Source organism: Erythrolamprus reginae, chromosome 1, assembly GCF_031021105.1.
Source record: "Erythrolamprus reginae isolate rEryReg1 chromosome 1, rEryReg1.hap1, whole genome shotgun sequence".
Classification (NCBI taxonomy): Eukaryota; Metazoa; Chordata; class Lepidosauria; order Squamata; family Dipsadidae; genus Erythrolamprus; species Erythrolamprus reginae.
In genome coordinates, this window is record NC_091950.1 from 279,007,659 (window position 1) to 279,023,972 (window position 16,314).

A 16,314-nucleotide genomic window follows, 5' to 3' on the forward strand; every position below is an offset into this window, starting at 1 on the left:
CTTCGTTTTCTTTTTCTTTTTTTTCCTTTTTTTTGCCCATCTCGTTTTCAAACAGTTTCTGTAAATCGAGGCGGCGGGCTTCTCGCCTCCCCACCACCACCCTTTCTTCAAAGCAGTTCCTCGTTTTGCCTGGTGTCAACCGCGGTTGCCCCTGGATCTCGCCTTAAGCGGAGAGGGAAGAGCGGCGCTCTGTTCCTTTAAGGAGAACTCGGCGCCTTATTCCTCACTCCAAAGTTTTTCAATCAAGAGAAAGGCAGCTGAGGAAATGAAGCGTTGCCGAAGCCGCTGAAGGAAACCGAAGCTGAGCGGGGAATCTCCAAGGGGAGCTGAGCGGGAGCGCTTCCTCCCCCCCACCCCACGCCGCCACCCCCACGTTCCCCAAAGCCTCCACGTCTCCTGCTGTGGATTACCAAGGTGGCCCCCACGGCTCCTTCTGCCCCCTTCCTCCTTGGCGGGAGTTGTGGGGAAAACGCCTGGCGCTTTCTTCTCGACCGCCTCCTTTTCCTTGCCTCAGCCCGAAGAGGAACCTGCTTGCCTCCCATCCCCAACCGAGCGGGAGCCCGCGCCGCTTGCCGCCGCCGCCGCCACCACCACCACCACCGCAGCCGCCGCTTTTGCCCCTGCCGTGATGCCATGCCCCGCAGCTACGGCGGAGGAGATGACAAGGGCGGCTCCGCCGGGATCTGGTTAAAGAGCAGCAGCTCGGCGGGGCGCTCCGGCTGCGGCGAGAGCGGCAGCGGCATGAAGGATGTGGAGTCCGGTCGGAGCAGGGTGCTCCTGAACTCGGCGCCTTCCCGAGGGGACGGCTTGCTCCTCCTGGGTACCGGCGGCGGGTTTGGCTTGCGGGAGAGCCGGCGGGCCAAGCAAGGAGGAGCCCGGATGAGCCTGTTGGGGAAACCGCTCTCTCACAGCAGCAACCCGATCTACCGGCGGAACGCCAAGTACCGGAAGCTGCAGAACTATCTCTACAATGTGTTGGAGAGACCCAGAGGCTGGGCTTTCATCTATCACGCGTTCGTGTGAGTACCACGGGTGTCGGGGTGTGTGTGTGTGTGAAGGACGCGTGCGCTCCGGCGGGGACTGCGCTGCCACAGGGGTGGGGAAGTGGGTGGAGTCCCCCACACCTGTCGGAAGAGCCACCCGGCGGAACGCCTTGTCCAAGGCGGGGGGACGCTTTGGCGCGTGAGGGGAGTGGTGACACGGTCAGAGGTGTGGCGGCGCATCCTGCTGCTGTGGAATGCCCCGAAGCCCCCATTTTTTAAAACGCGCTTGCAAAATGAGCATCCTTGGAATTCTGTAGAAACGTGACGGGGGGGGGGGGGGGTCTTCCCTATGCAGAGAATCTTCATGTTCTTGTCTTTTTTCTTCCTTCATGGTTTGCCACGTAAGGAAGAAAAACAAAACAAAGGATAGGTGAGAAAAGACGAGAGGTTTTTTTTCTTTAAACCTGTGGAGGAAACGTGTTGCCGCCTGCTTAAAATTCAGTGAATAAGATTACTGATTGAACGGCAGGAACCTGATTTGGGAGCACCTAGAAAATCACCTATTCCTTTTGGATGACTCTGCAGGTTTGGTCACCTTAAGGCATGTCCACAGGTCATAATCTGTAAAGTGTCTTTGAGCTGTTTGAGGTTAGGTGTGATTGTGGTTATATTTCCTTTTAAAAGGGGGGGAGGGGGAAGAGAACATTAAAGTTAAATTCCTGGCCTTTATATCTAACTTATAAATAAAAATTACTCCCAAGCCTAAGACAATTTAAGGCTTTAAAATTGCAATCCTACTCTCATTCACCTGAATTGAATTCCTTGATCATAAAGTGGACTGTTGCAAAGAACCTATGGAGAATTGGACTCCATCTGTCAGGTGTGAAAGTATGCTTAAATGAAGCTTTTGCAAAAGTTTTGGAATTTTCATTTTAATGTATGTACTGGTATGTAAAGAAGATCCCATTGTAGACTTCTTTGTGATATATTGATGTGGCTCTTGGTTGTGTTAAATGACATTAAAAAACACATAGAAGAATGCCAGTATTATCCAGTGTCAATGAAATGGGGAAAACTACATTGGAACGTGCTTAGAAGTGAATCTTGTAATGGCTCCTCTATCTAAGAAACAACATTTGCAAGTATTGAAAAGGTACAGTAGCTGAAACATTAAAAAAACTTTATCTAAAAGTTAGAATGGAAAGACGCATTGGTTATTTTCTATCAAGAGAAAGAACTGGTAGGAATAGGTGCAGAAATGGAGCCAAGCAAAGAGGATGAAAAGAGATCTTTGGTTCCGGAATAATTTAATGTAGTGAAATGGCTAAAAAAGATTGGGATAGGTATTTTATTAGAATTGTAGAATTAAGGTTAATAATGATTAAGGAAGACTAGAGGATTAAGAAGGAAGACTGAATTATGAATAATTCATAATTGGTAGGAATAGAACATACCAAACATCATAAATATAATTTCTGAGAGTTTGCTAGAAGTACATACTTCGCTAAAATATTGAGTTCTTAAAATAATGTACAAGTTTCTTCATAATTCTTATTTTATTTCTAACAATAATAGCACTTACTACTAGAATACCTCAAGTGGTGAAAGCATCCAACAGATTTCAGTAGTCTTATAGCCTGTAAAATAGGCTGGTATTAATAATTTTTATTGAATATGGTATCTGAAGTTGAAACAATAGTATTTAATAAGCACACTTGAACTCTCATAATCAGATAGTTTGCAAGCAAAATCTACCAGCAATCCTTAAAACAACTCTGTAAATAAATAAATAATACTTCTCTATTGTTGATCATTTTATGGAGGGTGAGAAATAATAGTTTGAGATAAGCGTGTTAGTTTCTGATAGGGAACCATTTTCATTCCCATGGTTCTGGCCTGTGACATTATATTCCATGATATTCCAAGGTATGTTAAGACAGTGGCTTGCATAAATCAGACAGTCAAGTGTGACTTGAACTAGGGCAGGGGTAGGCAAAGCTGGCTCTTCTATAACTTGTGGACTTCAACTCCCAGAATTCATGAGCCAGTCATACCAGCTCAGGAATTCTGGGAGTTGAACTCAAATGTCATAGAAGAGCCAACTTTGCCTACCCCTGAACTAGGGCAATGCTAGCTTCCTCTAGGCCTAAGACAAAATCTTTATCATCTAATGCAGTGGTTCTCAATCTTTCTAATGCCAAGACCCCTTAATACAGTTCCTCATGTTGTAATGACTCTCAACCATACGTCTAGCACCAATTCTCCCAACAGAGCTTTAAGCTGATTGGCAGGAAACGCTTATGGTCAGATTATAAAAATATGTTCTAAGGCGCCAGAATAGAAACTTTAATTCCTAACACCATGGGAAATTTGTCTTTTCCTATGGTCTTAGGCGACCCCTGTGAAATGGTCATTTGACCCCAAAGAGGTCTCGACCCCCAGTTAAGAACCACTGATCTAATGGTATGTTTCTAAGAACTACAGGACGAACACAAAACGACAGAAACAATGTAATTTTTGAAAATTTAAATAAATAAAGTTGTTTACGGTTCAAAATAAGGAAAAAGACTATGGCAGATGCAGAAATGTGGACATTCATCCAGTTGGTTCAGGTTTAAAAAGTTGCTAAGAAGGCTTCTAGAATAGGATGAAAGGATTGACTCATCAGGCTAGGTAAAGACAACCCCATCTGTAAATGAATGTTCGGATCCTTCTAAGCTGTCGGTCTAATAATCATGAATTTCTCTAAGCAATGAACATTTGAAAGAATATTTCATTCTTAGAAAGCAAGGAAAGGTTATTTAAAAAGAACAGCAACAATAATTCCAAATTTTCCAGCTAAATAATTTTAGCTGTGAGGAACATTTTTCAGAAAAGATCTGGGAGCTGGTAAAGTCAATGAAAGATCTGTTGTCCCCAAACTGGTCTTATCTACAAAACAGAACCCCCAGAGATTCAATGCAAATAACCCTGCTGAAAATTTTAATTGATGCTGGGGTTGCTGTTGTCCAAAAGGCCATACCACAGCATTACTGATACAATAATTACAAAAATGTTGGAATTATGGAGCAGAATAGCACAAGAAATATTGTGTGGGTGGAATGAAAAAAATATTCATCCAGATATTAACAATCGTAAAAGCTAATAACCAACAATCGATAAAGAAATTGAAGAGTTTGAAGGAAATGGTTTGACACTAAATTGACCAAGAAGTACTGACAATAAAAAAAAAGTTTTAAAATGGCCTTCATATAATATTATTGAAAATCTGTAGGAAGGTCACAGACATGAAGTTTATGCAAGGAGAATAATTTTGAGCTAGAAAAGTTCTGTAAGGAAGATTGGAAGGGGAAAGATAGATAGATAGATAGATAGATAGATAGATAGATAGATAGATAGATAGATAGATAGATAGATAGATAGATAAAATACGGTGTAGGAAATATTTGGAAGCTGTTATTTCAGGAGGGTTACAAAATATTCATTAAACTCCTCAGGAGTTTGATATTCATCAAACTCCTATGCTTTCCATATTCACCATTTTTTATTTCAAAACTATAAGCAATAGCATTCAAATGCCCAGAAAGAATGCCATCTTCTATTTCCTTAGGGCACAGGTTTCAAACTCATAACATCACTTTGCTATCACATGACATATTATGATGTTTTTCCCCTTTGCAGAGCTGGGGTGGGCATGGCCTGGGGTGTGACGCATATGGCCTGCGGACTGCCAATCTGACACCCCTGCCTAGGGATTCAGTGAACTATTCAATTTGATCAGAGGTGCCCAAAGTTTTGCATGCAACACACACACACACACACACACACACACACTCACACGCACACACAAAATCAGTTTTGCATTTATGGTAATAACAGATGTATTAACTATGATCCTTTTTTACAGAAAGAGGAACTGAAGTAGGGATAGTTATTTAAAGCTACTTAGTGAACTTCTCTTCAAAAATAAATCTAAATTAAAGTTCATGACCTGCCTTTCTCAATATGAAGTGTTGGTGGATATTTCAGATATATTGCGAGTTCTAGTTCCATCTATGACAGAACGCTAAATTGGGAAGTATGCTCAAGACCTGACATTTATTCATTGTATTCTAATATACAGTCAATACTTTACTTACAAATATTATACTTAAATATCTATATGGGAAGGACTTAAATGCCTATCCTTAATAGTAATTTGACTGTAGACAACTGTACCTTGAGAATGGTGATATTCCCCTAAAAATAGAGCACTTTCCACTCCTATCAATTTAGCAGTGATGCTTAAAGTGTATATTGCACAAGAATAATAACATCCAAGAGAAACTATGAAAAATACAATGATGTAATGTCAACTATATTGTTCTGCTTTCATTAATCATGTCACTCATGCCAGGTCTTCAAGAAAACATTATAATTCACAAATTACTTCGATAACTACACATGAACATGACAGTTTGAGAAAAAAATCAATGAAGTGTTGTTGCTGTTGGAGAATTATTTTACCATTGTTTGAAATGTGGTTGCAGAGATACAGAACGCTAGGTAACACCGTTGTTATCTCTTCCATTTCTAAACGTGCAGGACATTGATATTTGTGTATGATATACAAAAAAAACATATTAATTGTTGGTGGGCTTACTTGTTTATTTTGGTAAAACTGATCAGTTTTGAATTTCTCCTTTTTTGTCAGAATATTGGAAATAATTGTTGTCTTGGCTGCACAAGACATGTACTGTAACTTGTCAGATGTAACCAGTGATGGGCTACCAACATTTTTACTACTGCACTGTGGCCGTGGCTTATGCATTTTGTTTCAACATCTTTTAGTGCAAATTGGGTGCTCAGGGGTGGAGCTTCAAATTTTGCTACCAGAACTGTATTCCTGACCGTTCCTGTAGGAGTCCATCACTGGATGTAACCATATGTGTTTCTAATTTTCTGTAGATGATCTTGGAAGAATGAATAGCTCTTACGTGTTGTTTTGTGTGCTCAAGTACAAGAGAAATGATATTAAAGTACAACAAACTGGTGTCTTCCAATAGCAGCTCCTCAAATATCTCCAAATTTTTTACCTTATTGTAATTTTCACCTGGCAATTTGTTCCTTCAGCCATTCCTTAACAATATAGGTTAACCTTTAAACATTTGGGGGACATTTTGTTCATCCTAATATGAAAGAAGGAAGGTACGAATCCCAGCGACCGATTAGATCCCACAGAGTGGGCCTTCTCCGGGTCCCGTCAACTAAACAATGTCGGTTGGTGGGCCCCAGGGGAAGAGCCTTCTCTGTAGCGGCACCGGCTCTCTGGAACCAACTCCCCCCAGAGATTAGAACTGCCCCTACTCTTCCTGCCTTCCGTAAACTCCTTAAAACCCACCTTTGCCGTCAGGCATGGGGGAATTGAAACACCTCCCCCAGGCTTGTTCAATTTTATACATGGTATGCTTGTGTGTGTGTCTGTTAGTATATGGGGTTCTTTTAAATCTTTAAATATTTTAAAGTTATTTGAATTATTTATGATTTGTTATACAGTATCTTGTTGTGAGCCGCCCCGAGTCTTCGGAGAGGGGTGGCATACAAATCTAAATAATAAATAAATAAATAAATAAATAAATAAATAAATAATGACTTAGGTACAATTGTTGAGAGAGGGCATATACAAGTTATTCTTAATACCTATTTATCCACCTGCTTCAGTTGAAATAATGATATTTACAGAAAATTCATATAGTTCTTGTTTAACAACTGCTTTGTAGATTGACTGTTCACAATCGTGATGGTGATGAAAAAATAATATTGCAACAATTCTCACATTTACAACCTTAATTGATCTGGAAAGGAAACTTGAAGTAAGATTGTTACCACAGTTACAATTTTCACTTAGCTATTCCTTATTTTTAACAACCAAGGTTCCTATTGTGATTGCTAAATGAGGACTAACTATAGTTGTTAGAAATCATAAAATTGTATTTTGATTATCATAATGTAGAAAATTTGTACTTTGTCATTATCTCAAAGTATTAACATTCTAAAGTAGTATTGAAATCTGACTGTTTTTAGAATACCAATACAGTTTTTATCCATAAACTAAGAATTTCTGGTGTAAAGAAGTATGTTTCAAATCATTATAAAAGCATATTTTTCACTACTTTCTTTTGAATTGATTTTATCACATTTAACAGTAGCTCCTCTGTGGGGCAGCAAGAGAAAATGAGATGCCAAAAGGATCTAATGAGCAAGTAATTGAAAGTAAATGTTTTTAATCTACTCCCTCAGGCTTTAAGTAGCTATGAATGGTTAAAAGATTACTATAACATCCAGTAATTTATTTAGTCCCTTGACTCAGTCTTTTTTATAGCTTTCTCTCTTCTGTAAAATGTGTGCCAATTTTTAAATATTTTAATAAACTTGTAGTAGTTAAGCCATTGGGTTAGAAACCAGAGGGCAATGAGTTCTAGTTCCTCTTTAGGGATATAGTTAGTGGGATGATCTTTATACCATCCTCTCCTAGCCTTTGAAAGGAGAAGTGATAAAATACTTCTGACATTTTGCCACAAGTCCAGTGCCACAAACATTGACTCAAAGCCCCCTTCAAACCATTGTACCTGGCCGGCAAAAGTCTGAATAAGCATAATATGACAGAAAAGAGATTCAAAAGGGCTTATGCTTCCAAATGGAGGTTATCTTGATATTTACAAAATATATAAAGGAAGGAGAACCTGTAGCTTTTGAGAGCTAAATAGTGTGTGTGTCTGTGTGTGTGTATGTAGGTCTTTTCCTGTGTAAGGTTGATAGAATCCTAGAGATGTTTCGATGAGGTCCCACTCATCATCTTCAGGCTGGTGCTTTCGGCTTTGTGCTTGGGTGACCTCATCGAAACATCGCCAGGATTCTATCAACCTTACACTGGAAAAGATCTGAATATACATATACTCGTAAAAATCTATATCTATCTATATACAGTTAAGACTTCATTATTGTATGTATGTAGATTGAAACCAATTTTAAAAAATGGATGAGAAAATATATTAGGACCCAACTTTTTTACCCAGAGTTTTCCCCCATCATAATTCTTGATTATATACCTCCATTTATGACAGTTGTTCTATTTAGTCACTCATAACAAAAAAATATGTTTAATAATAAAGAGGCATTTCACATTTTGAAACATTTTGAGCATCTGTAGTAAATATTCATTAGCTAAAGCTAAAATTATTAATTGTTGTTGAAGTACACACATACCTTAAATTCAGTGAAAACTATTAAGTTTTTATTCAATTTAATATTTCAATATTACTTGGAAACTGGATCATTTAATTATACCATCTTTTGGATATTCATATAATGGGTTTTGAAAATAATACTTTACTTGGATTCCTCCCTTATTATTGTAAGCCTTCTAGAGTCCGTGTATCAGTGAAACTGACACAGAAATTTAACAAATAATTAAATAAATTATGAAAGCATTCCTTCAGATTTTACAGTAGTGCTTAATTTTCAACCTAATTGCAGTTATACCCATTCCGTATTGAGTTCTCAATGACTGTGGTGAGAAAATAGCAGAGCTTCAATCAAATGGACACTATTCAATAAATCCATCTTAATATACCTAAGGAATTTTATTAAATGCCAGACTGAATGCATCTCTGCTCTTTTGAGTTTGTAATCCCACATAATAGAAAATTCACCCTAGCCAAGGTTTTTTTTTGTATTGCTGCTCACACTGAGTGCAGGTTACTAGGCTTTTATGTTGCTATTCTGAATTAATGGAGGATGGTACTTGAGAAATAAGAGTATTGCCAGATAACTGCTTTTAATATTATAGCACTTTAATATCTTTGTGGCCTTCTGTAATCAATATTGTTTTTGATTTATTTTTCAGCTGATAGTGTAGATGTTGATCTATTGCTTTGTTGCTGATAGTTTTAGCACAGATAATTCACTTACTTTAGTGCAGGGTTGTCAAACTCCCAGCCCACAGGCCGGATGCATCACATGCTGGCTATGCCCATGCTGTTTTAACAAAGGGGGGAAATCCTTATATATCACGTGATGCCACCATGATGATGTGAGTTTGACACTCCTGCTCTAGTGAGACAGTTGGGGATCAATATCCAAGTAGGATTTCTTTTCATTGATGAGCTGTTTATGTTTAACTGTGCTGCTCATTACTATTGAGATACCTAAAATTAGTTTTGAATAGATACACACTTCTATCAAGTACACTTCTATTCTATTCTATCCTATCCTATTCTATTTATTTATTGGATTTATATGCCACCCATCTCTGAGGACTCGGGGCAGCTTACAACATTTAAAAGAAACAATGTAAACATCCTAATCCAATTAATTGGATTAGGACCCAGAGGGCTTTCAGAAGGCACTTGGGGTTTTACTGGACTCACTTGTACACAGTTCGGCAGAGACCCTTACTGTGGCCTGGAATATGGCAGCAGCGGGGCCTCTTGACCGCATTGCACCTTTGCGATCTCTCTATGGCAGTAGATCCTGGAGATCTCCTTGGTTTACTGAGGACCTCCAGGGGATGAAATGCCAGAAGAGACATCTAGAGGAGCGCTGGAGGAGAAGTAAATCCGAATCCAACTGAACACTGCTAAGTGCTTACGTTAGGACTTACCAAGTGGCACTCCGGGTGACAAGATGCGTATATCATGTTGCCCTGATTGCATCTGCGGAATTTCGGCCAGCGACTCCCTCCCTCCCTCCTTAACTGGGGGGAGGGGTTGATGAACCCTTGCAGGGTAGTGCTGAGGACTTTAATAAGTTTTTCACCGATAAAATTGCTCAGATCCGGGCAGACCTTGACTCCAATTGGAAGACAGTGTCAGCTGACAATGAGTCAGTTGAGGTGACGGGCTCGCCTTAGTCCTGGTAACACCTGATGAAGTGGACCATGGGAGCTGTGAGTTCTGCCACCTGTTTGTTGGACCCTTCCATCTGTCCATCCATTATCCTGGAGGGAAGCTTTTGACCCCCTCAGAGAAGGTCTGCAACTTGGGTGTCGTCCTTGAACCACAGCTGACCTTGGAACATCATCTGTCAGCTGTGGAATGGGGGGCGTTTGCACAGGTTCGCCTGGTGCACCAGTTTCAGCCCTATCTGGACAGGGAGTCTTTACTCACAGTCATTCATGCCCTTATCACCTCGAGGTTTGACTACTGTATTGCTCTCTACATGGGGCTACTTTTGAAGAGTGTTCAGAAACTGCAATTGTGCAAAACACAGTCACATGAGCAGTCATGGGCCTGCCCTGGCATGTCCATTTCTCTCCAACACTTCGCAGTCTGCATTGGCTGCCAATTGGTTTCCGAACTCAATTCAAAGTGTTGGTTATGACCTATAAAGCCCTACATGGCATCGGACCAGATTACTTGCGGGACCGCCTACTGCCACATGAATCCCAGCAACTGGTTAGGTCCCACAGAGTCAGCCTTTTCCAGGTCCCCTCAACTAGACAAAGTTGCTTGGCAGGACCTAGGGGAAGAGCCTTCTCTGTGTGGGGGCCGGCCCTCTGGAATCAGCTCCCCCCAGAGATTCATACTACCCCCCTCACCTTTCATAAGAGTCTTAAGACTCATTTATGTCATCAGGCTTGGGCCAATTAGATCTTAGTCCCTGGCCAACGAATGATTCTTGGCATAGAGCCATATAGGGAACAGCTTATACATTTGGTTGAACAAATTTCATGAAAGAATACTTTCAATTCAAAATACATTGGCCAATGAAGGTTAACTAAAACTTCATATGATAAAATGAAATATGATATCCCCTTTGTTATAATTTTCCTTAATGTGTGATTGCAAATAGTAAATCATTAAATTCTAACATTAATGGATTTATTGTGTCTAAACAATCTGATTCGCGCAACATCCAAAGTGATAAAAGAGGAAGAAGAAACAATCTGATAAAATTTGAATTTGTTTCCATTGAAATTATCTTATTATTTTAACTTTCTTATCTCTGCTTGACCAGCCTTCTTCTATTGTTGTATTATTGAGGTCGTAATTTTAGGTATAATAGAATCTGCTACTTATGTACTTTATTCTGTTACATATTTATTTTATTATCATTAAACTGAACCTAGTTCAAGCTTATGTTTCATTACTAATCATTTCATATAACCTCATTCTGAATTTTGATGTCGACTTTTTTCCTTATAATGTCATATGGTCTAGTTCCATAATGGCAAACCTATGGCACATGTGACATAGGTGACATGCAGAGCCATATCCGAGAGCATGCGTGGCAGGGCTTCACAGGAGGAATGCTGAGAGCCGAATTAGGCACATGGGGCAGCATTTGCTGGCTGGGTGGCCAGCTGTCCCACCCGCTGCTCCTTTCCTAACTCAACTCATCTGGCACTGAAGCAGCAGGCATGGGGGGTGGGTCAGGCAGGAGTGCTGTGCCACCTGTGGTTGACTTTGCATCTCCACAATTTTTATCAAGCAGTGCGCATGTGTATTGTAGGGCATGGGTACTGGTATACACGTGCGTGCTACCATTTTTTGCATGCAACAACAAAAAGGTTAGCCATTGCTGGTCTAGTTATTATTATTATTTATTATTTATTAGATTTGTATGCCGCCCCTCTCCGTAGACTCGGAGTTGCAACAGTCCAACCAATTCAAATGGCTGCTGCCATTGTAGCCAATGTTCTCACTCCAAGCAATTTGATTTGTAACCTAACTACAGTGGTACCACTACTTAAGAACTTAATTCGTTCTGTGACCAGGTAGTAGAAAAGTTTGTAAGTAGAAGCAATTTTTCCCATAGGAACCAATGTAAAAGCAAATCATGTGTGCAAACCCATTAGGAAAGAAATAAAAGCTCAGAATTTGGGTGGAAGGAAGAGGAGGAAGAAGAGGAAGAGGGCAGTTGCTGCTGAAGGAAGAAGGTGAGGTGAGGGGAATCAACCCCCCACAAAAACTTTAAGGCTTAAAAAAAAGAAAAGAGGGACTCTGAGGCAGCGAGGAGGAGCACGCACCCCCATACACCAGGCGTGAGGCTGCCTCTCATACACTGCGTCAGAGAGAAAAACCCAGGTGGATGAGAGGGGGGAGCCGCCTGCTTCTTTGACCGAAAGGCTGCTGCTGCTGCTGCTGCTTCTGCCTGCTTCCTCTTCCTTCCCATGCTGAAGAGCTCCCCTCTCCTCTCGCTCACTTGCTTTGTAGCTCGCGTCTTTCCTTCACTGTGGTAACTCCTCAGTTTGGCTGAAGCTGAGTTAATCTGGCCGGGGTGAAGCACCCCCTTTTGCCTTTCTGCAACCAGATGCTCCGGGAGGCAACCGTGCACCGGGTTTATTGACCACAGTGAAGTGGTTTATTCCCTCTCCAAGCGCCCAGAGAAAGGAAAAAACTCCGTTCACTCTGGGCTGCCCAGAGCGAAAGGAATATTTCTTTTCTCTGGGCGTTGACAGAGGTTTATTCCTTATCCAAGAGGCCAGAGAAAGGAAAATGTTTCATTCACTCTGGACTGCCAAAGCCTCCTGAAGTGACACCGAAAGGCTCCTCTGGCAGCCCAGAAAAGCCCGAGATGGACAGGATTAAAGGGGGAATGGCAGGAAACTGGCCGGGCCTTCGTGCTGCTCTCAAATTTCCTGGGAAATTTTTTTGAGGTTGGGTTCTTAAGTAGAAAATGGTTCTTAAGAAGATGCAAAAAAATCTTGAACACCTGGTTCTTATCTTAAAAAGTTCTTAAGTAGAGGCATTCTTATGTAGAGGTACCACTGTATAGGTCAATAATGTATTTATTTTTATTTCTATTTATTTGTTAAACATGTACAAGATAACAGGTATAGGTATGAATGTAAACATAAACAAAGGAAGTAAGTACAGATAAATGGGGACAATATTCTGTAAAATGGCTCTATAGAGAGCTTTAAGGTTGGTTCACGTCAGCAAACGTTTAAATAAAGAACCTCTAGAAACTGCCGTTTAAGTAATAAGGGCTCATCACTGCTAAACATGAAGCAAAGCATGCATGTTGCTTTATCTCATTTTCCTTTGGAGTGTTTCTTCGTCTTTTCCTGCAGAGTTGCATTATGGCAACTTATCAAAGATGATATGCTGTGAGGCAGAGCACCCTAGTTATACAGTAGTTTTCCAGGCTGGTTATACTGTGGGCAAACTGGTATCATATTCTGAAGTTGTATATAGTGTTGGGCGAACCCAACAAAATTGTGGTTCGGCAGGTTCGTGCGAACTTGGCGGCTGGTTCAGGCAAATTTGTGGAACCCGAACCCGCCGAACCCTTCTGACTTTGCCCTCCTGTCTTCTGCCAAAGCAGCCTGCGACCGCCTCAACGTGCCTGCCTGTCTTTGCAGCCGGCAGGAGAGCAAGTGAGCGAGTGGGTCTTCCACACCCCTCCCCTCCCCCCCACTCCTCAAATCACAGTCTCCTGCAGGTAAAGGAAAAAATAATAATAATAAAGGGAGGGGGGAGGGAAAGCCATCGCGGTCATTGAGGAATGGGGTGGGGTTTATTTATTTATTCGATTTTTATGCCGCCCTTCTCCTTAGACTCAGGGCGGCTTACAACATTTTTAACAGAGCAAGGCTATTGCCCCCACAATCCGGGTCCTCATTTTACCCACCTCGGAAGGATGGAAGGCTGAGTCAACCTTGAGCCGGTGATGAGATTTGAACCGCTGACCTTCAGATCTACAAGTCAGCTTCAGTGGCCTGCAGTATAGCACTCTACCTGCTGCGCCACCCCGGTTCATATTTTGCGGGTAATGAGGATGAGTAGGATGGCCGCTTGCTGTGTGTGTGGGGAGCGATTCTCCATTGGGAAAGTAAAACGGTGGCAAGTTTTTTGGCAGGAACCACCTCGGCGGCGGCTTTAACATGCCGAGAAACTTGCCACCGTCTTACTTTCCCAATGGAGAAACTCTGCCCACGTACACCGCGCACGCCCATCCTCCTTCTGACATCAAAGGGGAGGGGGGCGGTGGCAGGCAGAGGGGAATCCCCCACCCCCACTTCCCCAGCCTCCCCACGATGGGCTTCTGGTGGCGGGGCTTTGACGTCACGGAGGCAGCTGAACGCCGAACGTGACTCCAAACTTTGCCCGAAGTTCTAAAAAAAATGGTGTCCGTGTTCGGCATGCCGAACACTGCAAAGTCCGCACAGATCCAAATTGTGCGAGTTCGGTTCGCCCAACACTAGTTGTACTCCCAAATTTCCTCTAAGATGCTTGAAAAGTCTTTGTCAAACACAGAAGAGGATGTATGACCTGCCTCCCTTTCATCATTCATCAAACTTTTTTGTCCTGGAGTTTACCAGGTTGGATTGTTTGTTTGTTTGTTTGTTTGTCTATTTTGTCCAATACACAATAATACACAATGAAGGTAATAGAGAACACCTTCGAGGAAATAGAATTAGAGAAAGAATAGAAGAGAGAGTATAGGATAAAATAATCAATGAGAGAATAGAAGAAAGATATAGGGATAGAAGAGAAGTTATATGGGATATAGGAGAGACAATAGGACAGGTGTCGGAAGGCACTCTAGTGCACATTTGTAATTAGTACTCTGAGGTCCTTAACCAAATGGGGGTTATTTGTGATAATTTGATTATTCAGTTTGTATTTGGAGTTCTGATTCTTTTTGCTGATGTGTAGGACAGAGCATTTACTAGTTGAGATTTGAAGTTGCCATGTGTTAGACCAATCAGAAACATAGTCTAGGTTACATTGAGCCTCTTTGGTTCACACTGATATTCTTCAGAGATGGATAATGTTCTTTTGCAATTGCTTCATTAAAGCAAATCATATTACCTCCATGACAAATTAGCTATAATTTGCTAGTTTGTAGCAAATTAAACTCACTTTTTGTTAACTTTGCAGGGTGCTCCAGATAAGAACTACACACTCAGAAGTACTAGCTGTATCTTTATTGTAAGGTTACATTTAAGTCTGAAAGTACACCTCTCCCCCATAGCCTTTATTGTCTAAGAAACTAGGGAGGGTCCATTTGAGTCAGTTGCCACACCTCATTCCTTTGGGTTTAGCTGCCATTATCTGACCATTGCCTAATCTGTGGCTCCTCCTCCTGTCTCCCATTCACTTCCTGTCTCTTACTCTCCCATATCATTGTAGTTTTTACATAACTGTAAATAGTTGATCTATGATGGGGTGGAATATGGAAGGGCCGATGCTATCTTCCGGCAGCAGATCTTTTATTTATAACATTCAGGCAATTAAATTTCAAAACTTACCTTTTAATCTGTGTGTTGATTTTGTATAGATGATGCTACAGATTTCAGAAATTCCATTCACAGATAATAAAGCTAAACACACAATTTCCCCTAAGAAACAGAATTAGAGGATATCAATGAGATTTGGCAATTGTAGTGGATTGAAAAATTCAAATATTTGCTGAAAACTAAAGTTTACCGTTCATTCTTTTTTTGCTAACTAATGAGTCAAATATAGCTGTGTTTAATGAATCTTGCCTCAGATTGGAGCATGGAAGTATAATGAGTAGATGGGGAATCAATTTTCTAAATAAATAAATGAATTTTTGGGGCCTTGGTTAGAATAAATTGGGGGCTTTCCTGAGAATTTCCAGATATCCAGAATCAATTGCTGTATCTATGTCACTACATATTTGGAGGCAATAATAGAATTGTTGATGCGATCATGAATTATGAATATGTTTTTGTTGCTATTAAATAATTATATAAACCATCCATTTAATAATTATATGTTAATCCACATGAAATATTTGAGGCTGATGCTACAATACTTGTGGTAAAAGTTTGAAAGAGAATGAGACATAGATATTAGTATTCTATGCCAAGATTCTTTGGGGTGACTTACTGGTGTTCAGTTTCGCCGTGAATTTCATTGTTGTAAAATAGTATTACAGAAGGCATTTTTTTTCTTGAGCATTTTTAAAAGTTTATGCATATAACTAGTATTATGGATACAGTTTGCCAAATGAAAATTGAATCATAAGCTTATGTATTTGCTGATTTGTGCTATGTAGGCATTTCTGGAAATTTTAAAAACTGTTGTTTAAATGATTTTTCATTGTGATGTTATCAAGTAAGTGCTAGGAAAAGAGAATTTTTCCCACTGAAGACAACTTTAACAGTGTTAAAGCTGTTGAAATATAAATTTCTGGAGTGAATGAAGTCATGACACAGCAGCACCACATAACAGAGAAGACTGCCAGGTACGTTTAGATAATTGACTGCAGGGAATAAATGCCAATTTTAATTTTAATTGCAAATGGAAATTTTGGCAACTCTGGAAATTCCAATGTACTATATGTTTTCCAAAATGAACGGATTTGAAAATTCTCA

The 16,314-nt window shown here is 40.6% G+C and overlaps 1 protein-coding gene across 2 annotated transcripts in view; it reads left to right on the forward strand.

Annotated features, from left to right (window-relative positions):
• Positions 1 to 207: 207 nt before the first annotated feature.
• Positions 208 to 16,314, forward strand: part of KCNQ5 (potassium voltage-gated channel subfamily Q member 5) — a 408,684-nt gene continuing 392,577 nt past the window's right edge. For both annotated transcript variants that reach the window (XM_070733060.1, XM_070733061.1), the window contains exon 1: positions 208 to 1,019. In XM_070733060.1, coding sequence (XP_070589161.1) covers positions 634 to 1,019 — 386 coding nt within the window. In that variant the 5' untranslated portion in view covers positions 208 to 633. The remainder of the gene's footprint in view (positions 1,020 to 16,314) is intronic.